The 21,914-nt window shown below is 54.3% G+C and overlaps 7 protein-coding genes across 7 annotated transcripts; 3 read left to right on the forward strand and 4 right to left on the reverse strand.

The window, feature by feature from the left end:
* Positions 1-242: 242 nt before the first annotated feature.
* CHGG_09368 (uncharacterized protein) lies at positions 243-4,202 on the reverse strand (the record flags this gene model as incomplete). The annotated part of the gene is made up of 5 exons (XM_001227294.1): positions 243-483; positions 1,129-1,625; positions 2,049-2,414; positions 3,066-3,893; positions 4,116-4,202. 5 exons carry the CDS (start codon positions 4,200-4,202, stop codon positions 243-245), a joined length of 2,019 nt encoding a protein of 672 aa, XP_001227295.1.
* Positions 4,203-4,994: 792 nt separating this feature from the next.
* CHGG_09369 (uncharacterized protein) lies at positions 4,995-5,583 on the forward strand (the record flags this gene model as incomplete). The annotated part of the gene is made up of 2 exons (XM_001227295.1): positions 4,995-5,217; positions 5,339-5,583. The coding sequence occupies 2 exons, from the start codon at positions 4,995-4,997 to the stop codon at positions 5,581-5,583; spliced, it is 468 nt and encodes a 155-aa protein (XP_001227296.1).
* A 703-nt stretch (positions 5,584-6,286) lies between these two features.
* On the reverse strand, positions 6,287-8,440 carry CHGG_09370 (uncharacterized protein; the record flags this gene model as incomplete). Its single annotated transcript, XM_001227296.1, has 4 exons — positions 6,287-7,221; positions 7,387-7,816; positions 7,880-8,040; positions 8,182-8,440. The coding sequence occupies 4 exons, from the start codon at positions 8,438-8,440 to the stop codon at positions 6,287-6,289; spliced, it is 1,785 nt and encodes a 594-aa protein (XP_001227297.1).
* A 1,949-nt stretch (positions 8,441-10,389) lies between these two features.
* CHGG_09371 (uncharacterized protein) lies at positions 10,390-13,685 on the reverse strand (the record flags this gene model as incomplete). Its single annotated transcript, XM_001227297.1, has 4 exons — positions 10,390-10,425; positions 10,668-11,357; positions 11,498-12,511; positions 12,585-13,685. The coding sequence occupies 4 exons, from the start codon at positions 13,683-13,685 to the stop codon at positions 10,390-10,392; spliced, it is 2,841 nt and encodes a 946-aa protein (XP_001227298.1).
* Positions 13,686-14,243: 558 nt separating this feature from the next.
* Positions 14,244-15,633, forward strand: CHGG_09372 (uncharacterized protein; the record flags this gene model as incomplete). Its single annotated transcript, XM_001227298.1, has 4 exons — positions 14,244-14,354; positions 14,458-14,585; positions 14,638-14,774; positions 14,933-15,633. 4 exons carry the CDS (start codon positions 14,244-14,246, stop codon positions 15,631-15,633), a joined length of 1,077 nt encoding a protein of 358 aa, XP_001227299.1.
* A 2,621-nt stretch (positions 15,634-18,254) lies between these two features.
* On the forward strand, positions 18,255-18,506 carry CHGG_09373 (uncharacterized protein; the record flags this gene model as incomplete). The annotated part of the gene is made up of 1 exon (XM_001227299.1): positions 18,255-18,506. The coding sequence occupies one exon, from the start codon at positions 18,255-18,257 to the stop codon at positions 18,504-18,506; it is 252 nt and encodes an 83-aa protein (XP_001227300.1).
* Positions 18,507-20,614: 2,108 nt separating this feature from the next.
* Positions 20,615-21,149, reverse strand: CHGG_09374 (uncharacterized protein; the record flags this gene model as incomplete). Its single annotated transcript, XM_001227300.1, has 2 exons — positions 20,615-20,945; positions 21,010-21,149. 2 exons carry the CDS (start codon positions 21,147-21,149, stop codon positions 20,615-20,617), a joined length of 471 nt encoding a protein of 156 aa, XP_001227301.1.
* Between the last annotated feature and the right edge of the window lie 765 nt (positions 21,150-21,914).

The raw sequence follows: 21,914 nt of genomic DNA on the forward strand, positions 1-21,914 counted from the left end.
TGCTGCTATGCAGATAGACAGCTGACTCTGAACCTGATGTATTGCTCACTGCAAACCCATGTAGGTACCTCCCGTCGACAAATGTCATACCGACAGATGGTATGTCTTAGTCGTACATGTTTAAGTATTTACAATTCCGATTAGTTTCGCCATCCTCCATCGTTGTTCGAATAAGTTACGTTCACCGTCATTCGTACACCACTACTCTACACACAATCCTCATTCAGTGGCCCCCATACCTCTCACTCCACGTGCCTGTTCTGCTTCTCCCTTTCTGCCCTGTTGGGGCGGTTACGCTTCCTCTTCCTGTTCGTCGTAGTTTGTGCCACATCCGCGGCTGCGTCACCGCCGTCCGTCGCCCGCGTGCCGTCGTCATGCTCGTTGTCCCCCGCAGCGTCATCGTCGCGCTCGGTGCGCGTTGACAGCGGCTCGTCGTCGCTGCCCACAGCATCGTCGGCATCAGCCGCGTCGTCGTCGGCAGCGCTGTCAACAAGCCAAGTCAAGTCAAGTCTGCCATCGGACTTGACTTGACTTGACGAATTTGAGCTGGACTTGACTTGATCAGCCCCCGACTTGACTTGACTTGGAAGACTTGCCAAGAAAGAGCTCGGATACGGTTATTCCAAACCCGAAATAGATACAAGTACAAGATGGGGCCTCCAAAACTGTCATGAGGCCACAACGCTCCCAAATAGTTCCCCACGCGCCCAATTTCGTACACATTGAAGTTTTGATAACGTATTGTCGCTAAGGGAGTGTCGTTGTGACCCTATCGCGAGCTTTGCGAGGCTGAAGGTCCGCTCACATTCCGTTGCACAGGGAGGTATTGAAAGTATTTCGAGCGCCATTCTCGCGAGGCGTGGGTATTCGTCTGTCCGGGCCAGCCACCATTGGGCTGGGTCGCCAACGGGGTGTACAGGTCCCCGTAAGTACTCCCCAACCTCATCCACAATACCGCTGGCAACTGGGGCATCGTAGAAGCTATCTTCAAAGCCAGGTACTTGCTCTGGGGTGCATGGGCGTGCTAGGGGCTCGACTGCTGGGTAGTACGTATCAAAGTAAGCCACAAACCGCCGCTGGATGTCTAATATCCTCTGGTCGTTGCCTTCGTAGAATAGCCTCACTCACTTCATCCTGCGGCCCGGGTGCAAAATAAGAGCTGCCCAATAAGCAGGGGTCTCGTCAAGCATCTTCAGATACTTCTCGAGCTTGTCAATGGCGTATTGAAGGCTGGATTGAAGACTCGAGAAGGAAGGCACCTCGAGATCATCGTGAAGAGGATTCCCAAGCTCGATACAGAGGCCCTGCTGCCTAGGAGCGGTAACTGGGTCGCGGAGCCCGATCCCGGGGAGGTCGACTTCGTAATCCGCAAACCGGGCAGGCACGCGACGAATCCGGCGCGGGTGTTGCTGTGCCGTAGCCGGTCTAGGAGGCGAGAATGCCGGGAGCTGACTCGCGGGCCGCTCGTTGTTGGGCGGAAATACAGAGCTATCGAAGCCTCCCGAACGCTCAAACTCCGCGCTGTATCCTCGGTGTAGATGTTTGAGATCCCGGTGAAGGCTGAAGATGTCGGTGACAACGTCACAAAGATTGGGCTTCCTTCCCTCGAACTTTTTCGTGATAACCTTGAACGGGGCCAACAGAGCTTTGAATCAAAGCCTTTGATCTCTGTCAGAACTGCCCAATCCTCGGAAGACAGTACAGCTTCGTCGCTGAGATCCCCTAAACGATTATACCGGGCGCTGAACTTGGTGAGCGGATCGCGAAGAATGAGGGCGCGCTCAACCATATGGTATAACTACCGAGTGCCAGCGGGTATCGTTGTCAGCCTTCAGCCGAAGGTTTCGAATTGTAGGGTCAACGAGAATAGCGCCAATTTCTTCTCCTTTAGCCTCGGTGAGCTTGCCTATGGAGAGAACATCAAATCAGCACTTGATATAATGTCTTATTGGGGGAGAGAGGGCTATTATTACCTTCTTTACAGTCGTCGAAAGCGTCCCTGCGCTGGGGCGTACGGCGGGCGAAGTGTACAAGGTAGTATAGCTTACCCACTGGCCCAGTTTCTCGCCATGCGTTGAGAAGCTCCCTCTCCTGTTCCGCTTCCTCTTCTTGGTGGTTCGAGCTTGCAAGAGCTCATCAATCGCCGGCGACGATCTCTTGCCCGCAGTGTTTGCAGGTAGAAGCTCGCCGTCTTTCGTAATACCGTGCTTTTGCCGGAGGTGTTTGGCTGGCGAAGTTGTTGCCTCCGTGTCAAAGATGTTGTAGCACTTGTGGCAAGCCCAGAATTTGCCGTCCGTGGAGGTCGAGTCACCTTCCGTGAGCCGTAGAAGCAGTGTGCCGTGCGCATTGACCCAGGAAGGTCCATCCTTCAGCTTGAAGTGCGCGCGGAGGTGGTAAAACCGTTTGTCGGCACCCTGAATCTTTGGGTATAGCTTAGGATTGAGGGGGAGGTCGGTGATGGCTTTCGCATCGCGAATCTACTCGAGGCTCTTCTTGGTGCGTCCGGCACAGCCGAGCGCGTTAAACGCGTTGGACGCGTTGGGGGGCGAGGAGATATCGTAATTGATCTTCGGCGCAATGGAAATATCGTCAGAATCGGGAACTGCGGAGGCGGTATTGTCGGTAAGGGTGAAAGCCATTCCGGGAGGATTGCAGGCAGGAAGAGTGGATTTCGAGCGTTGTTCGAATACCAGTGAGCAACTCCGTTGATCGTGTGTATCAACCTCGCCAAGAGACAGGCTCGCAGGAGTTTCGGGCTGAAAAAGTGGGTAAAACGCTTCCTTTTGGGAAGCCTTAGCAAGCACACCACCACCACTATCAAGCACACCGCTATTCCTGACTGGGAAAAGCGAATATGTCACACTGCAGCAGTACAAACTAAATTCCTTTGACAGCTGCCAGGCCAGCCGCAGCCCGCCACAGTGCCAGCAGCAACCACAACAGCATCAACCGAACAAATCGTATATAACGCAATTCTGCTGTATTTCTGCTGTTCTGAAATATGCTAACGATTCATCAAAGCATCAGCCGCGTCTGCCGCCTGCTGGCTAATTCCCCAAAGCAACAGCATCTTCCTGATCCTCGCGGGCAGCTACTTCGGCTGCCGCTAGCGCCCAATCATGGTCATCTTCAATGTCGGGATCCAGGGCATCTAGGCCATCGATGAATCGACCGGAGGCCCGCGGTGCCGCTGTGCCGGGTTCGTACGAGTCTCTCCCAACCTGGCGCAGGCGCTGCAGACCGAGTTTTGTACTTGTAACCATGGAATTGGCTGTGGCGCCTTTGACCGAGGTCATGGCGACCACAATACAGTCCTCAATGCGGTCCTCAACGGAAGTCTGCGTTTGGGCGCTCCACTCGGCATCACGGCGCCGACCCCGAAGTCCCTGCTGAACTTGCTCTATCCTGCTGCTGCCCTCAATAGCTCGCCCCTGCCCTAATCCCAATGCTGCTGGCGCTGTTGATGGCGGCGGCGCCGCTGGCCCGAATCGCTTCGTTGAGGCCGCGCCGGCCTGCTGCTGCTGCTGCTGCTGCTGCTTCGGCGCCGGTACTGCCGTGGTTAGTTCGTCTTCGATGTTGTATTCGAATGCTGACGGCAGCCGCTTGGTGCTGTTGACGCCAGCGCCCTTCTTCCTGGAAGCAGCAGAGGGAGTGGCAATTGCCCCAACAGGGCGGCCCTTGCCCTTCACCTGACGAGGATCCAACGGGATGTCTGGCATCGGCATAATCCCAACCACTTCAACATTGGGATTTCTACTGTCATCATCGCCAACATGCTGTTGTTCCTGCGGCCGCCACAACCACCAATGCTTGTGAATCTGCTGTATGGTCACTGGCTCGTCGCCAGTCAGATGTCGGTATAGAATATGCCGACAAGGGAGCCCGTGAGTGGCCTGGATTGTACAGGTACAGCTTGTAGTCAGGGGACCATTGTTTGCTGGAAGAGAGCTGACTTCATTCGCTAATAGCTGCAGAGCGGTCGGCGAGACTTGCCCACGAATCCAACTGAAGACAACACTTGTTAGGTCAACCCTGACCTTGTTGGTGGCTTGGGCATGTTCAATATCAAGGCTGGCGCGCTGTTGTTGCTAGAACAGCATTAGACGCCCGAATACGCTCTTGAGGTCAGCCCTAGAAGAAACAAGGTACTTCTTGATCGCAGCATGGGAGGATTCCACTGCTTGAGTAGTGGTGTGGCCCATGTGTGGTACTTGGTTAACCCAAAACGTGACCAACTTCTCCTGTAGGGCGTTAGCGACCGTCGACAACACCATAGGCACCCAAAGACCACGCTACCAACCTTCCAAGGCTCGATCCATGTTGCTACAGCGTAATCTACAGCTGCATCTGGATGCCGGCCCGGTGTTCTGAACTTGGCCAGGTTCTTGTTGAAGTCATCCTCTGTAACGGAAGCAAGGAGAGCATTCCATTCTTTCAGGAATGACTTAAAGGTCGGATGATAATTAGAATCAGGGTCTGAAACCATACCTGACAGGCTCAGCGGCAGCAGGCCGTTAATTGGAAGCGGAAAGTTAATGCTGTGGCAGTAACACTGCTGTGAAGATGGCTTTGGGGAAGAATTCAATTGCGCTGTTGGCCCACCTGGCAGCTGTCAAAGAATTTCGCTTGTACTGCTGCAGTGGGGCACACGCGCTTTTCTTAGTCAGGAATAGCGGTGTGCTTGATAGTTGCAACCCTGACCCTAACTAACTACAACCCTAACCCGTATATGGAACGGGCTGTGAGAGACGAGGGACATTTAGGCGAGGCGCGAGGGCACTGCCGATGAGACTCTATTCTGCTAATCACAAGATGGGGAGAAAAGGAAGAGAAGCTGGAAGAGCTCTCGCGATACAGGAGTTAAATGCCAGCGCGTGTGGCCACGTGCCCAACCAAGTGGAGCCACAGTGCACTCCGACGGCAGCTGCCGTCACACCTCTAAGGCACTTGCCAGGCGAGCCCTGGTGGCACGGCTACCTCTGGTGGTCTTCGTGATGCCCCCGCGCCGTGATCCTGGTGTTGATGCCCCTGCGCGCGCCGTTCCGCGCCGTGGTGCGCGCTGGGCCACAGCGGAAGTGCTGGGAGGCGTTAAGGATGGTGCTCCAGCAGTACTGCTAGCTCTGCTGCCACCCCTGCCTCCCTCTAGCGCCTTTACCCCTGACACGACGGCCTCGAGTACTTCCAGTGGCCACCACGATGGTGCTTCGCTGGGAGGGGGTTGCTGAAGGCTCCCTATCGTCGTTGTCGAGATTCACACGCTCCTACTGTGATGGTTCTCTTCGAATCGAGGGCGCTAGGCCGGACTGGCGCTGCGTTGACTGCTGAGGGAGCTGCGTAGCCAGCGGAGCAGTAGATCGAGGCGCCGATGGATCAGGGGCAAAGACCTCGGTGTTGCGCGGCCAGGTCGTCGAAGTGCTCGAGGTCATCTTCGTACGGCGCCATGGTTCCTGCGCAAATCGTCAGTTTCGGCGGAGATCTACGGCGTTCGAAAGCGTTTACTCACGCGATTCTAGAGTAGTAGCTGCTGGATCGCTGCAATTCCCGGCGGTGGTGCGCAATTGGTTCGAAGATTTGGTGTTGTGAGTGATTGTTGAAGAAACTTGGGAAAAAGACGTCATCGCGGCAGAATTAATGTGGGTTGCCTGCGCGATGTACCTTTTCTGGCGGAAATTGGCCGGGGTTAGGGTTATGTATGGGAAAACGTGTGGGTCTACGGTACGGGAGGACCTTTCCTACGGTACGGCGATACCTTCTCTAAGTTTTCAGAGGGTTATGGCGGTGTAGGGCTTCTGCCGCAGCTGGTCCACAATCTGGTTGGTTACATGTAGCCACTCTTGGTCTCTTCGGGTGTCATTCCGGCCAATGCATGAGGGTTCGTCTATTTCGATAATCCATTGCTCCGTTTCCTCATTACATCGTCGAGCGAGGTATAAGATCACGGGATCCCAGTTCATGATCTCATCCTCGCGCTGGGGCGGGGTTTTGGTAGCAAGTATTTCGATCTCTTCGGGTGTCATTCCGGTCTTGATGCAAGAATCCCCATTGTGTGATGAAGTTACTTAGAGAAAGTCCGTGCCAGGCCGCCCCACTTTGGTCCTCTGCAAATAGTCTGTGAGGCGCCTTGCACCTTTAAAAAGGGGTCCATTAAAGAGCCCGCAAATTTTATTAGAGGGACCGCTGCAAGTGGGTCCACAGTGCTCGTTCGACTTTCCTAAGTACAGCTACCAAATGGACGTCCGATCTCGACGCTATGTTAAACAACACCAACGGCCAAATCTCGTGATAATCAGAACGCCGTCGATTCCTGGGCATCCTGTGTAGCCTGCCGAGCCGTCGCCTCGGCCTCGGCCACCTTTTCATCGAATTTACCCTCGAAATTAGTAGGAATCAGATCAAACTCGGCCTCCTGATCATCAACAGACTCGAGCCGAGCCATCCACTGCCCGGACCGCCTTGGCATCGCGGTGCCGGCCTCGTAGGGATCATCCGCCGGTACAGCCGGCTTGTTCAGGCGCGCTGGTGCCGTGGAAGGCGGCGGCAGTGCCTCTCGTCGCTCCTCGGCCTCCGTGATCTCGTGGGCGCTAGGCAGTCGCTTGGTGGACTTGTCTGTGGCCACCAACCCGCGCGGGCGACCTTTACCTCGCACGACAGCGGGATCAAGCGGTCTCTGGGCGCGTGAAGGTGATGCCGAGAGTGAAGGTATCGCGGTGCGGTCCCAGCGCCAATACGGATCAAATTGGGCGATGCTGAGCGGCTCGGAGTTTCGGAGGCAGAGGAAAAGGGCGTGGCGGCAGGGCAGGCCGTGAGAGGTCGTGATACTGCAAGTGCAAGGCTCCGGCGGTCCTAGATCCCAACGGCCTGCACGAGGCTGCTTCTCGATAGCGGCGACCTCTTTTTCGCATGCGCGTAGGGCATGAGGCACTACTGCACTTTTGACGTCGCCGTAGAGTAGGTCGCTGAGCCCGAACGGCACCTTGTTCATCGCCTGGTTGCGTGCGAGGGCAATATCCGCTGCCTGATTGCGCCAATATGCCTTCAGCTTCCGGAAGACTGTGGCTAGATCGCCGCCGGCGCTGCTGATAAACCTCTTCATGCCCGCGTGCAGTGACTCAACGATCGAGGTAGTGCGGTTGCCGAAGTGCAATATTTTGTTGACCCACGCATCGACGAGGAGCTCTTTGTATGGGTCGAGCCACGTTTTCACGGCGTAATTGACCGCTCCTATAGGGTATCTCCCACTTTTGAAGCTCTGTATACGTGACTCGAAGAGCTCCTCGGTATCCGACGTAAGTATGGCGTTCCAATCTTTAAGGTATGCCGTAAACCTCTCGTTCCGCTTGATCGAGCCGTCGGGAAGGCGGGTAGCTGGTGGGAAGAACCGCTTACCTTTAGCTAGCACGTTCATATTAACGTGCCACCTGCAGAGGAGTCGAGGGACCAACGTGAAGGCTTCATGGCGTTTAAGCGCGTTGATTAAGGCCAACTCTCGGTCGGTGACGATCAGCTTTGGGAGAGGGAGGTCCTCTTCGGTCAAGAACTCTCGCAGCGCCTGCAACGCCCACGTATACTGTTCCTCCTTCTCTGCATTGATGAATACAGCCGCGATCGAGAACGACTTGCGTAAGGCCTGGATACCACAAAAGTTAAGGAGAGGGAGGCCAAAGCGGTTAGTCTTGTAGGTACAGTCGGCGACGATAACGTCGGGGGCGGTACGGAAGAGAGGGACCGCACTTCTAGGCGCAATAAATAGGCACTGCACTCGGCCACTCTCGTCGCGTAGATCTCGGTAGAAGTACTCGGTCTCGTCATCGAGTTGCTATTGGATACCCTTTTAATTAGCCGTGAAAACCATGAAATCGGATAGCCGCATGATGCTTACCTCGTAGAGCCACTGGATCGGCGTACGACCATTGAGCTCTTCCCGGCGGCATGCATGCAACAGGTTGGCGAGGTCCTGGTAGCTGAACTCCACGGCGTCTCCGGCCTCGCGCAAATTGGCCATGATCTGCGATGGCCGCGTACCTGCTCGCCAGTCTGTAACTATCTTGGCCTTGTAGGAGGCAAGGCTACGCTGCCTGAAGGAGGAGAAGGTCGATGGATCGAGGAGGTCGTGGTTGTGCTCAAGATCGGTGCCGTTACGCGTGCGCACTGGATCCAGCTTCTAGCCGGCCCCGGGCACACGCTTGAGGTTGATCTTGTAACCGCAAGCCGTCATCTGGGAGCTCGTTTTGCGTCTCTTGGTGGTGTGAATAACTTCGTCGTTCTTTGGTGCGTGCGACCGGCCTTTGGCGCACCGGTAGTTGACCCGGGTCACCTCCTCGGCCGCAGCGCCGCGAGGGAATCGCTCTTTGACGGCTAGATCAAAGCCCAAGGCGTGGGCCTGCGCCTTCAGGCCGGCTTCTGCCTCCTTGAGAGAGCCGTAGGAGGCCGAGAAATCCATGGCGGTGGTGGTGCAGGCAGCCGGCCGTTGCTGTTGTTGATTGAAAGATAAAAAGCTCGATTTGCCGTGAAAAAAGGTACGATTTGACATGGTACCGAATGCGTGGATGCAGTCGGAAATCGATACTGTGGTCGGTGCTTAGACCCACTTGCAGCGGTCCCTCTAATAAAATTTGCGGGCTCTTTAATGGACCCCAAAAAAAAAGATAACTCTTTCTTCGACCTTTTTTCTACTATTTGCAATCGATGCAGTGTCCCGTATCAGGTCTATAGGAGTGTTTGACTGATCAGAGCCACGGCGGTGTGGGTACGCGCTAATGTCAGCACCTGCCACGAGGGAAAGATAGTTAGAAATGTTTTACTTCTTACTTTATCAGATTGTAAGGTCCGTCCGAACCGGCGGTAGGGCTATAGTGTCCATCCTAAGTTATTGTGTCCGTCCTAACTTCTTGTGTCAACCCTATATCATTAGGGAAGGGCTCCCAAGCACCCACAAAATACTATTGATGCAAGAATCCCCATTGTGTTATTAGAGTTACTTAGAGATAGTCCGTGATACAAGAATCCTGATTGTCACGGGCACAGCCCGTTCCTTGTAGGGTTAGGGTTGCAGGACTGGGCCCCGAAGTGGGGGCCTTGTGCAGCGGGGCTCTGCTCAGGTGGCCTGTGCGCAGCCACAGGCAGGGTTTTCCCTGAGCGCGCCCCGCCTCCCACATTCGGTTCCTCGTGCAACCACACAATATACAAGAGATCCCCTACCAGGGCGATTCCACCCGTGATACTGATACAGTAAAATAGAGGGCCCAGGGGTAGGGTTTGGACCCCCTGGGTGGGCACTTGGGTACCCCGCATTGAGATTAGATAAGGAAACATCGCGTGCAGCCTGCAGTGGAATTACTTCCACGGCAGCCATCGCGACACTTCCTTTGAATATATCAGCCTTTTCCACCCAATTTCGTTGTTCTCCCCTATTTCAGATACTTTACGTATCAATCACCCTTGAACAAACAACTCTTTCTTCTAGTTACTTTTTTTCTACTATTTGCAATTAGATGGAGTGTCCCGTATCAACTATCAAGCACCCAGCTGTACCTCATCGGGATAATCGTTTTTTCCATACGTCCGAGTGAATCACCAATACCAAAAACCAATACCAAAATTTCGGGCCGCTGTCACCTAGCCAGCTTACCATACCGTTGCGTGACTTCCGCAAAGTCGCTTCGAGATCAACAGCGCCGAAGCAGCAGCAAAATTGCCGACGACCCAGTCACATCGACAACCCAATCTCTTCATGTAATGCCCTCACGCCGGTACGCTGCCATTTCTTTTATGCTTAGGGGCTCAAAACTGACCCTCTCGATGCACTTCTAGAATAGGTACCTTTGCCATGACAGAGCATTCCACGGAACCGATCCCTCGACCGTGCGGCCCGCCGCCACCCGTCAAGATCTACGAGAGCCTAGACGACCTGTTTCAAGATATCTGCACTCACGGACAGGCAGACGGCTATAGCATCGTCAAGAATGGGAAAACCGGACTCATAAACAAGTTCAGATGTGCCAAGGCTCGCAAGTACAAGGATCAACGCTCCTCCAAAATTCACGAGAGCAAGCGGAGGAAGTCCAGCACCCAGATGACCGGCTGCAAGTTCCGACTGACAGCCAAGCTGCTACCTGACGGCAAGTGGCTGTTAGAGGTGCCTGAAGGGGAGTTCTCAAGTCACAACAACGTCAATTGACATGATGACTTTGCTGTGCCATTGGGGGAATCTCGGAACTTTTGGCGCTGTTAGCCCTGTTTTACGTGAATTACATACGTTACGCGAGCTGACGGTCCGTCACTAGTAAAAGAAGAACGATTATCCCAATTAGGTATAACTGGGTGCTTGATAGTATTTCGTGGGTGCTTGGGAGCCCTTCCCTATCATTATTAGTGTCCATCCGTACCTACCTAGGTCTCGACACCAATGCATATCACTGACACCCCCTACAACAACCACCCACAATCTCAACCCGTCTCCCAATCAACACTCGACTTCCCAACCACCCCACTCCCCTCCTTGTCCTCCTCCCCCTCCTTCTCCAAACCCCAATAAATATGCCCCTCCACCCCGACCCTCATTTTCCCCAACACCTCCGCCATCACCTCCACACACTCCCCCACACTCTCCCCCAACCCCCCCGTTCCCCCTCCAACTCTCCATCCACCCACCTCAACACCACACTCACCAAGCCCACCCTCTTCGCCTCGGCCCACGTCTCGTCCCGCTCGTAGACGTGCACGTACAGCGCGTTGCGCCGCCGCGCCAGCTCCGCCTCCATCATCTGGAAGATGCCCATCATCGTACAGGCGACGGCCACGTAGTTGACTGCGGAGAGCGGGCGGAACCGGCAGTCTGTAATGTCGAGGGTGAGGTCGCGTTCGGCGAAGAGGAGTATGTATTGGCCGGTGAGGTAGCGGAGTTGGGGCGGGGAGGTGGTGGTGGTGGTGGTCGGCTGTGGTTTGGCTTCGGTCGGTTTGCGGGGGTTTCGGGCGGTGCGGTGGTGGTGTGGGCTGGTGGTTTTGGTTTTGGTTTTGGTTTTGCGCCGCGGGGGGGTGGGCGGGAGATGGGCCATGGCCTCGTCATGTTCTCGGTCTGGGTCCATGTCTTCGGCGGGGGCCGCGGCCGAGATGGTAACGCTGGCGTCTTCACCGGCGTCGTCGCTGGTGTCGTCGCCGCTCTCGTATACTATAGTGGTGGCGTTGGCGGTGGCTTGTGTGGTAAAACTAGACAACCCCCGGGCAACCGTGCAGGAACGGCAGCGGCACTGGGACTTGTGAATCTGTAGCAGGGTTTCTTCGATCATGCCCGTGGCCCTGGCGCGCTTGACGAGGTCGGTGTCGTCGAGACGGGTCTGCTGAGTGACGGGGTCGACGGTCTGTTTTGTCCGGCCGATGCGAAGTTTGAACAGGGGGGATGGGATCAAAAGGTCCGCGTCCGGGATCGCCTCCATATTCCACTTGGATTGCCGATACATTGACAGTCCGGATTTTATCTTGAAGTAGTGGTTCTTTCTACCGCAAGGGCTTGAAAGGGGTCATAACTGTCATTAGCTGGCGGTTGTGCGGCGTGCCGATCTCTGCGTCTTGATCTCGCGGCCTGATCGCTGCGGGCGACAAGTGCGTCCGAAAAGTTGGATGAAGGCACTTTGCCAGAGACGAACAAGACCCCCCCAAAGATGTACTGGACCCAATCGAATAGTACCGAGGACTCTTTGAGGTAACCTTTCTTGACAAGCATGTTGTGGAGGTGAACCAACAATATGGGCTCAGAAAGGTTGTCCCAGAGGCGCATGCCGAGCAGGTAAGCGAGATCAAGACCCTCCGTCAGTCCGACGCCACACAGAAAGGGTGAGTACTCCCATAAACCATTGGAGTTGGTACCGGAGAATCGTGATGGGTGGATCGGGCCATGATCGGTGTCGCACCCCAAAACATTGCCACCCAGCAAGTGAGCAAATTCAAAGTGAAACCGTTGCAATAATTCGTTGGTGTACTCATGTCGGTTGGGGTCGTGATGGATCGTGGCATCATTGGCGCAGAATTGCTTGAGAATAGTAACGGTTGGAAGCAATCCAGCGCCTTTTTTCCTCTCATTCTCGCGGTCTAGAAAGATGTCGATATCACGGAGAGGTCGGAAGTTCTGAGCTGGTGGCTCAAGGGTATGCGTTCCCGCGATGCTAATCCGCCAACCACGAGAAACCATGAAGGAGTCGACGATACATTGAAGTGAAAAGACGATGTGAGGTAAAATGCTCTTGCGGATATCCGTTCCTTGCTTCTGCAAGGCGAGGGAAGTGATCAAACCCGCAAACCCGTTCAGGCCGAACAGTCTTCGATGTTTGGCCCATGGCCCAGTCGGGGACCAGTCAACATCCTCCAAGACATGGGGCTCGCCTGGTAGAGTGTTCTCCTTGACCACGATGGACGAGAAGTGATTCACCAAGCCGTAGAGCCAGTTCATGGTATAATAACGGCGCCACCGAGTTCTCTCTTCATCCGTCGCGCCTTGGAGGCTGAATCCGGGATCCCACTCGCGAATTTCGCGGAGCATGCGTTTGGTTGGTACCCGAGCGTGTTTTCCGGAAGTCGTCGAGAACGTCGACTAGGTTGCGGTGAGTGTCCAACATGAGGTTCTCACCAAAATCGACGGGAGTCGTGATGGTCATTCCGGCTTTGCCCTCAGGCGTAAATGTCTCGATGGTGATCGTGGCGATTCTGGATATATCCCACTTGGGGCCCGCCCGACCGATGAGGTCCATGACGGTCTCATAATAGTCGCGGCCGGGGAAGTCGACAAAGATCTCGGCTGCCGATTTCTGGACCATGGTGATGGCCAGTTGGGAAACAGCGCCAGCAACAGCACTGTTCAAACCACAGTAAGCGCATTTCCTCCATACGGACTGTATGTACTGCCGAAGAGACACCCATTCGGACAAGATGGCATAGAGAGCGACTATATAGTCGGTGTCGACTCCTTCGCCATCCTGTATGATACGGTAGCTCTCAAGAGGAACGCTGTCCAGGAGCGCTTCATTGGCGCGCGCGGCCTGCTGCTGCGCCTTGGACTTCTTCCCTCGCTTCCCTTTCTTTCCTTTGCCGGGCTTTGGTTGTCGGCGTCTCTTCTGAGCAGGGTCGGGACCTCTTTCGGGGTGGCCGTTGGAATCATCGGATTCCGAAGCTTCTTTATCGATGTCGGTGGTGTTGCTCAAGTCGAGGGCCATGAACTGGTTCGACAAAAGGAGGCGATCGAGCTTAGCTTTTGAATGGGTTCTAGTGTCGTCGGCAGCAGCGCCGTCGGCTGAGCAGTCGTCCGTAGGCTTCCAGTCCCGCCCCCCCAACTCGTGGAACGCGTCGGTCAAGGCGACGATGAAGTACCTGTGAGTTGCATTGCTCTTTTCGATTGAAGGGTCAGGATGTTCGGTAGCCATCTGCTGGAAGCTCTCATGGGCAGCGGTGCGAGCATCGATGACGGAACGGAACAGCTGTAGAATGGCGAAGGGCACAGGGTTGACGTGCCTCGCAATGAGGCGAGAGAGGGCCACCAGATCCGTGACTGTGATCTGCCCGGTAGTGTTTACCTGTGTTGGGTGACTATCCGAGGAGGCGGTTGTCTTGAGGAGGATGACATTGGATGTTCGGATTATCCAGTACAACAGCTGGCTGGTGTCTCGCTTGTACGCGAGGTAAACGTTGCGTGTCGCCATACCTAGGTAGGTAGTTGTGTAAAGCCTGCGTGTCGATTGATGCGGAATAGGGAATGCGCCTTTGGCGGAATGGGAAGCGACGAGAATCAAAATTCAGAATGAACTTAGGTATATATACGTAATGGTACTCAAATATACAACCGCAACTTACGTTGGGTGTTGTTACAACAGGTTGCCTGGCCGTTGTGACGGTGCTATCCCACCAGCTTTACGGTGTGTCATAGGGAGATCAGGCAGGTTGTTGTGGGGACGAAGCTGGGGAATGTTTGCGGAACATCCTCCTCGATGGCGATAATGGTGAATAAGGGACCTATTGTTCTAAAAAATACAAGATGTTTGCTACGGGTGAGTTTTACTTCTCTTGCAAGCCCAACAAGGTTTGGGTACACTATTGTTTATTTAAGTACCCCCTTACTAACAATAGAACAGTCTTCATGATCAAGCCCTACCATCTCATTGGGCTTGTTTTTTCCCCCTTGCTCCCCATCGTAGAAAGGAAAGCCGCCCTAATCATAGTGGAGACCGTACTGTTCCTGGCCAATCTGGCACTCCGCCGGCATGGATCTGGGCCGCGTCAACTTCATCTTGCCGAAGACGAAAGCGAAGCTCCCTGCTCGGTACCGCACGGTTGACCTGCGGCCCCCGGTTTGGCCTCCTCCATCATTGCGTGTATGGGGCGTTTCCGGCGCATAGTCCCGGTGTGTATAACGATCCCGCTGGCGACCCGCTGGATGCGGTCATGACAAGCAACCATTTGCTCACCAATGGCCAGAAGATTGCGGGGAAAGTGGTCGGCTGCTGGAAAGCCCGTGATGGCCCCGACCGGATGGGCCATAGATATGGGTCGCTTCATGTTGCATTTGTATTTTGGCAGGTCGTGGCGCCGGGCTTCGCCGGCATGTCAAGCGGCGTCAGCTTGGCCTCCAGAGTACGTCCTTCACCGTGTCAACAGTGCCCGCACAGTACTCAACCCCTGGGACGCATGCAAGCGCCGAGCCCCCAAATGCCTGTTTGCTCGACTGCTTGTTGCCTTGTTTGCTTGTATGCTGGGTGGCTGGTTGGGCGGCACAGCGGGCATCCCACCGGCCTGTAAGTACTGTGTACTTACCCCGGGCAATTTGTCCTGGTTGGTCAGGAGATAAAAGCGAGTACGCGGCCCAGTATCTTGCATTCATTCAAAGCGGGGTGGAAGTCCACCACGGCCAGAGCAACCAAAATCCCCCAAACCTCCAACTAAATTCTTGCAGCAAACACCACTAGCCCGACGTATCGACCAACTATGGCTGCCCCAATCTCTGTCGAGGCTGGATCAATGAGCCTCCCGATCAAAGATGGGCCAATTCATATCCACGCTTCAATTCCATTTTCTCTATTGGTAAAGGACTTCGACCCAAACACCGCCCAAGTCCCCCAAACGGAGCGGCCCCGACCGTGGTGGTCGCCTGCCCGCCTGTTCAAAGGTCAGCACGAAATCCCGACCGACGCCGCGGCAGACGCCGCAACCAAGACCTTCGCTCTTGCACGGCCCGCCTTTTCCGATCAAGTTTGGCCACGATTGAGTACATTGCTCTTCGGAAAAGAGGAGCCCACCTTGTACTGCAGTGTAGGGTCTGACGCAGAAGACTGGGAAGGCGCTGATACATCGAACTCCATTTGGGTCTTCTCGACAGGGGTTACGGAGGACGATATTGACCGTACAAGAGCCCTTCTTCTGAAGGCTAATCCGGACGGCACGGGCGGCATTCTCTTCACTGCTGAAGAGCTAGGCGAGGAGCAAAAGGCGGCCTGGAAGACCGCCTGGGTGGACGTGGCGCCGTACAAATCTCCAGGCGAGTCTGATATTGACTGCGCGATGACGAGGAAGAATCAGGCGCTCTATCGGTATATGTCTGGCTGTGCTTCCCGACACTCCAACGAGAAGGGGTCATTTGACAGTCACCGAGACTAGAACTCGTCGGCCATCGCCATCCAATGTAACCTATCATAGAATTCAAGTTCGCAAGCATGACTAGCCGTCCTTTTATCGATGCGTTGAAACAGTTATAATCCTCTCAACCACACGCGGGGTGCCTTTCCGACGAACAGCATTGACGGTACTAAATGAGCTCGATAGATAGCAGTGATAAATGCTACGTAAACTGTAACGGCTTCAAAGTACGATCTGTAAAAGCCACGCCAATGTTTGAGGGATGAATGAATGAATTGACCAGCCTCTTCTAGGTACGTGAGCTACCTAGTTAGGTAGGCAACCAATGCCAGGTACCTATATAAGATACCACCCTAGTAAATCTTCATCCCTGAGAAGTCTTCCGTCTGTTCGTACATGTATCCATCCAAACCAACCGGTACGCACAGAATGGACCGCTTACATCACGTCGCAATGATCCCTGCGACGGTTTCTGAGGCAACCTCTGCGTGTGCGGCAGCCATCGCACCGCTGTCCTCGCTCGTTCGTATACCAGAGGTCAGGGGGGATGGTGTTCCTTCTGCAACGCCCCTGGCAATGCTGATCCTCCCATCGTGCCACTTGGTTCCACGGTGTTCTGTAACCACACGTGTATCCAACTCGTTGAAGGTAGCACATGTCGGCTATAAATCACAACAGCATCAGTTGCCGTCTGTAGGAGGCTGACTTTGGGAAGATGAAAGACTCAACAATGTAGCTAGAACCACTTACAAATGGGGGTAATAGAGGTTGAATAAGCTAGGGACAACTGGCAGATCACTACTGGTGGCTGAAAGGAGTGGTTGTAAGACTTTTAAATTGAACTGAGGAATTGAGAAACGAATGGGCACGAGAAGAAAAGTGTTGGGAAACCCGAAAAGTTGTGCGTGTGATTGTGTGCTTTCGCGGTGTGCTTGAAGTTGAGATTGTTGTGTTGGCGACAGTGCAATGCTGCCGTGATGAGACGCCATCTTTATACGTCTTCCCTACCTCTCTACCTCCGTGTACACCTGTTGAAACCACATCACACTGTGAGGCACTGTAGGTTGATAGAACTGGTCTGGTCTGAAAATATCATGAAACGAGGCTAGACCTGGCTCAAGGCAAGGGGAGGCCAGGCTTTGGAAGATTATGGAGATCCAGACTGGGACATCGTTTTGGCCAGGACTGGGTCTGGAACGAGCCTGAGCCCAGGGTATGTTGAGGACGGGCAGGCCAACAGAGCAAACAGAGGGCGAGTGATGGGGCAGGGCCTACGGCGAGGCTGGTTTCTGTAGGCCGTTCGGTTACTGCGCCCAAAGACCTCGCCTGGCAAATCTCAGCTGTCCATTTTTCGGGCCAGGCATGTTCGAAGCCTAGGGAACACCAGGTGGTAATGCAAGTGGCTCCCTGTTGGCCCCCATATCTCGTTGTTGTCCGAGGAAGGCTGGTGTAGCCTGTGGCACATGCCGGGCAAGCCGCGATCATTCTTCAGCAGCCATTCGAGTTGCCTTTATAAACCAGACGAACGGTAACATCAGCAATCATGGACCGGACCAGTTTTGTGGCCTTTCTGCTCATTTTGTCAGATCGCAAGGGGGTAGCTGTATTGTAAATCATTGCCCAGTTGCATTTCAATCCCAGCCTCGGGAGAACGTAGGTATCCAAGGCACGCCCAACAGATCGGAGCCCCGTTTCAGGTATGTTAATGTGGTACGAAGGGTGCCGCTGAACGCTGAGTCCGTCTCTCGTGTGTTGCAAAGTTGGTTTAATTGGTTTGGTTGGCTGGCAGGCTGGCAGGCTGGCTGTGTTGGCTAGAAAGTCGGCTGGCTGTTGGTTCTTCGTTTCATTTCATGCATGTTGGTGGTTTGGTTGCACTGATGTTTGGCCCCGACCACATCAATGGTAGGGAAGACTCAGCGGCGGAAAACGCCGAATACCTTACCTAAGGACCGACAGAAGGGGGCGATAATTATTCTCCCCTTCGCCCTGATACGTCCGAAACTAACAAGGCATATTAACATCATGGGTCTTATCGATTGGGATAGGAGCGCGCTCTTGCACGGCCAGTGGAACTGTGGAAGACCACGGCTCATATGATGAAAACGTGGAGGCCAACCTTCCGGCGGCCAAGGCTACAGAGAAGAAGCCGGTGTGACGAACCTACTTCAGGACCCTGTCCTGTTAGGGTTCAGCTTCGGTTGAAGGTAATCTCTCAAGGGTGCTTAGGTTCGGTGCAGCCAAAAGGTACACAACAAAGACTTGTCTCAATAGTAGGCTTCCGAGCTTGTAGCGAACTGTAGCTGTGATTGCTAACTGGAGAACTCCCAGAGCTCTCCAGAACGAGTGACTATATACCTATCTAAGTCCTGTGTGCTCAGTGTGCTCAGTTGCGCCCTCCAACTGAGCTCACTGAGCCTCTCATGTGGGTTCCCTGATTGGTTTGTTTAGCGATTGGCCTGGGGCTTCCTCGTTCCTTTCTTGGTTCCACCCGTTGGCATATCCGTGACAGCTGGCCGTAGAGGGGAAGGAAGCTAAGGAGGCGGCAGTCGAGATAAAACTGTGGGTAGCAACACCCTCGTACGGCAGTGCTCTTTGTTTCGGATGATATATCCGTCGTATATTCAGATTATAGTTGGGACGAAATGGCAAGTCCGTCGGATATCAGAGGAGCGTCCATCGCATCGGTTGCGGCCGATTTCCTCGCTGACCAAGACCAGGGTCCCAACACGACGAATGACCACCCTGTAGAAGACGACGAAGCTGATGACGGCGACTTCTGCAATGATAACGAGGATGGCAATGATGACTTCTTCGAAGAAATGGAGGGTAACGAAGATGACGATACTGTGCCCTTCATCGCCCCTACATTATATGTATGCGACCTTCAAGACTAAGTTCTTTCTCCAAACCTACGATTCCCCTGAAGCCCATACTACGCAAGTTAACCTCGACAACACAACGACAAAAGAGGACATTGCGCGGTTCGAACTGCATATACACAATCTTTTCAAAGTTGCTGGAAGATTGGGTTTGTCGATTTGATTCCGCTAGCGAGTTGCGGCAAGCAGGGTACGAGTTACCAATAACGCAAGGCTGGTTCACCGTTTTCAGGGATGACGCTAACGCGGCGAAGATGTTATGACTGGGTTTGGGTTCAAAGAAAGCCATTTGATAGAGGCGTACTCTATACGTGTATTGCACTTCGCTCCATACATTCTTCAACTGTGAGGCCCACCGTCTTCTGGAACAATCTAACTGTGTCAACATCTCTCTGGATCACGGCCCAATCTGCTTTAGCGACAGGGCTGGGTGTGGCCGGTTTCCACATACCTGGAGAAGCGTTACTCGTCTCGCGTTGGTGAAAATCGGTACAGTCATGTGGAAGAAGTCGATGATATACGCCTCGGCGGCGGCCTGTAAGGCGTCGATTGCATCCGGTTGGAATCGGACCTCAATCCCGATGGGATGGAGGTCATGTACACTTTCCCTCACCTAGTGTCAGATTAGAAATGATGCATGTTGGCGAGGGCGAGGTAGCCTAGGGATTTGTACGTACGAGACGGACAAAAGATGAGCAGTCAGTCTATGGGCAGCTCGGTCGATTTATGGTAACTATCTCCGGATCTTCTTTGGAGTGACATCGCCAGCCTTCGCCCTCTTCTTCCGTTTGACACCGGAGACCGTCTGGCCGCCGCTCTTGCGAGCTGCTACATGTGTGAGACTTTTGCGAGTGGTCTTTCCGCCTGTGGGTTGTACTTACTCTGATTATGTCTTCTTGGTGCGGACTATAGTGCGGCTGGACTTTTGTATGATTGTGATTGTGGGTAAGTTTTATCGGAAAGAGAATGGAGCAGGAACGAGGGCTCCGTCCGGGGTCGCGCGTCAGGAAGGATCAAATGTTGTTGGTGGTTCGATGTGGAACTGGATGATTGGACTTTTTTGCGAAGTCGGTGTGAGTTGTTCGTAATGCGATATTTATTTAGGGTCGTTGGCAACCTCTTCTGTGTTGATTGTTCCATTTCAATGTTGCTGTCAGCGGACTCGGGAGGCGGGCAGATACCGGCCTTCACTGGACTCAACGCAACAAGACCGAACACATGATAGGTACCTTAACCTACCATCTCTAACGCTACGGATTTACTCCCGCCAACCCGAGACGGAGCTTGAACCACAACATGATGCGGAAAATGTCGGCCCTGTATGTATTGCATGCGAAGAGTGGCCGCGCAAGAGGAGATTCACTTTTAACTTCACAATCAAATAGTACAGACCGTCGCCGTCAGACTTGGTGGTTACAACACCGATTCCGTATATAGCACCTACCTACGTAATCTGCAAAGTCCAACATCACCTTTCGAGAATCGAAGCTCTCCATCCCTCAGCCGTATACCCATCCTTAGACCCAGCACTAACATCGACGGCGGGCTAACCGTATGCGGCCGCTGAGATAATTGATCCGAGACGGCAGAAACAGGACGGGAGGGCCCCAAGGCTGGGCCGGGGACGGGGACAGGTGCGGTATTGTGGTCGGTAGAAGATCCCAACGCTTGTTCCCTCGGTGCTGATCCCGACGCAGCTGGTGTGGCGTCCAACTCGAATCTCTGTTCTTGAACGCCCCCAGGGAGAGGCGGGCTGACGGACACGGCGGGAAGCTCGTGCTTTCCCATACCTGACCCGCCGGCCCAGATCGTACTGTGCGTTGCGTCCAACTCGGCCTTACCTCTGAATGGTGACGGCGGTTCACCGCCGGGCTTCGCCAAGTTGCTGATGTTGTGATCTGCTGCATCTGATGCCCTTCCGCCCTCCTTCCTCCGTCGCACCCGAAGATACCAGACGATAACAATTGCCATGCAAAGAGCAAACAGCATAGTTCCCACCGAGATTCCTACTATTGCGCCCGTCGAGGAGCTCCTTCTGTTGAAGCCGAATTGTCACCCGGTGTTGGAGATGTAGTGGTTGTGGGGGAACCCGAGCCTTCGACTAACCCTAGATCGCTGGGTTGTCACACGAGCTGGACCGCAGGGGCAAGAGTTGTTGCGCTCTCCAAGGGTTTCTGCGTGGTTGTTAACACCAAAGGGATGATGATGGTTGTGGTATTCCACTTAGGACCTGAGCCACCCGGGTTTCCAACCTCGAATGTCTCTATCCTGGTTGACGTCGATGGGATCGTTGAGACGATCGTGTCCGTGCCCGCTATCACCTCACCAAACGTGTTTTTGTCGTACACTCCGCAGTGCGTGAAACTAAAAGTCCCCTCGAACATGGTCGAGACACATCGAGGTCCGACGGTGGCCGTGTATGGGTTGACTGAGCCGTAGAGGAAATCGAAGCCCCTAAAATGAGATGAGTGTGAACCATTATCCCAAGGGGAGGTGAGGGAACAAGGATTGGACTTACGCTGGGCAGCAAAAGGCGGCGGTCTCTCCCTTTTCTAATCTGCCTATCACATCACGGGCGCTAAAACTGTCGGTCATTTCTGCGCTGACGACAGTCGCCGTGGTCCATCCGGACGGGCACACCAACCCGGGCGAGTACATTGCGAACCGCTCTCATGTATGATTGCCGGGCAAGCATGGCCTTGGGTCATCATCGCAATCGGTATAATACTGTCGACACACCTCCGGGTAATTGATCGAGGACGCGATCAAACAGTCTCGGCAGGTTGGCAGTGGTGTGAAGATGGTCGTAAGTGGTCCAAGATTGTTGCGTGTGGAAGACGCAGTCGGGGTGGGTGTCGGGAATGCGTAAACACGGGACATTATGGATAATGCCCGGTGATGAGAGGGCGAAAGAAGTTGCTGAATTGCTCAAGATGTTCGTAACTTTCCGAGTTGGCACCTGCAGGTAGAATCTCGGAATATAATTGTACCAGCCATACCTCCACATGCTGCTGCAGGACCCATCCGTCCCAAAGTCCAGGCCGTCCAAGATGAGGGGGAAGGGGGAGCAGGCGGGAGAGGGGCGGAGGGTTCTATTGCAGAACTACGCAACGAGCTTGTTCTGGTTCAGCGTCGCGACGAGCCAGCAGCCAACAGCGGGTGGTTGGAGGTCGACCCGACGTCGTATTTGCTGCGTGGTGCTGTACGACTTGTGATGTGATTCCTGTAACACTTGGCCTCAACCCGTGGGTGCTACACAGTGGTCTCTCGTCAAAAAGAAAACAAGGGCCAATGCCGGCTGCCGAGATGAGAGGGTCCTGCGTTCAAGGCCGCGGGCGCCGGCTCCCCGACCGTTTTCGGGGGCCTTCACGCTCGGGCCGGGTGGGAATCAGCCAAGCTTCTGTAGCCGATGTTTCTCAGGGG

The sequence above is a fragment of the Chaetomium globosum genome, genomic scaffold (assembly GCF_000143365.1).
Source record: "Chaetomium globosum CBS 148.51 scaffold_6 genomic scaffold, whole genome shotgun sequence".
Taxonomy (NCBI): domain Eukaryota; kingdom Fungi; phylum Ascomycota; class Sordariomycetes; order Sordariales; family Chaetomiaceae; genus Chaetomium; species Chaetomium globosum.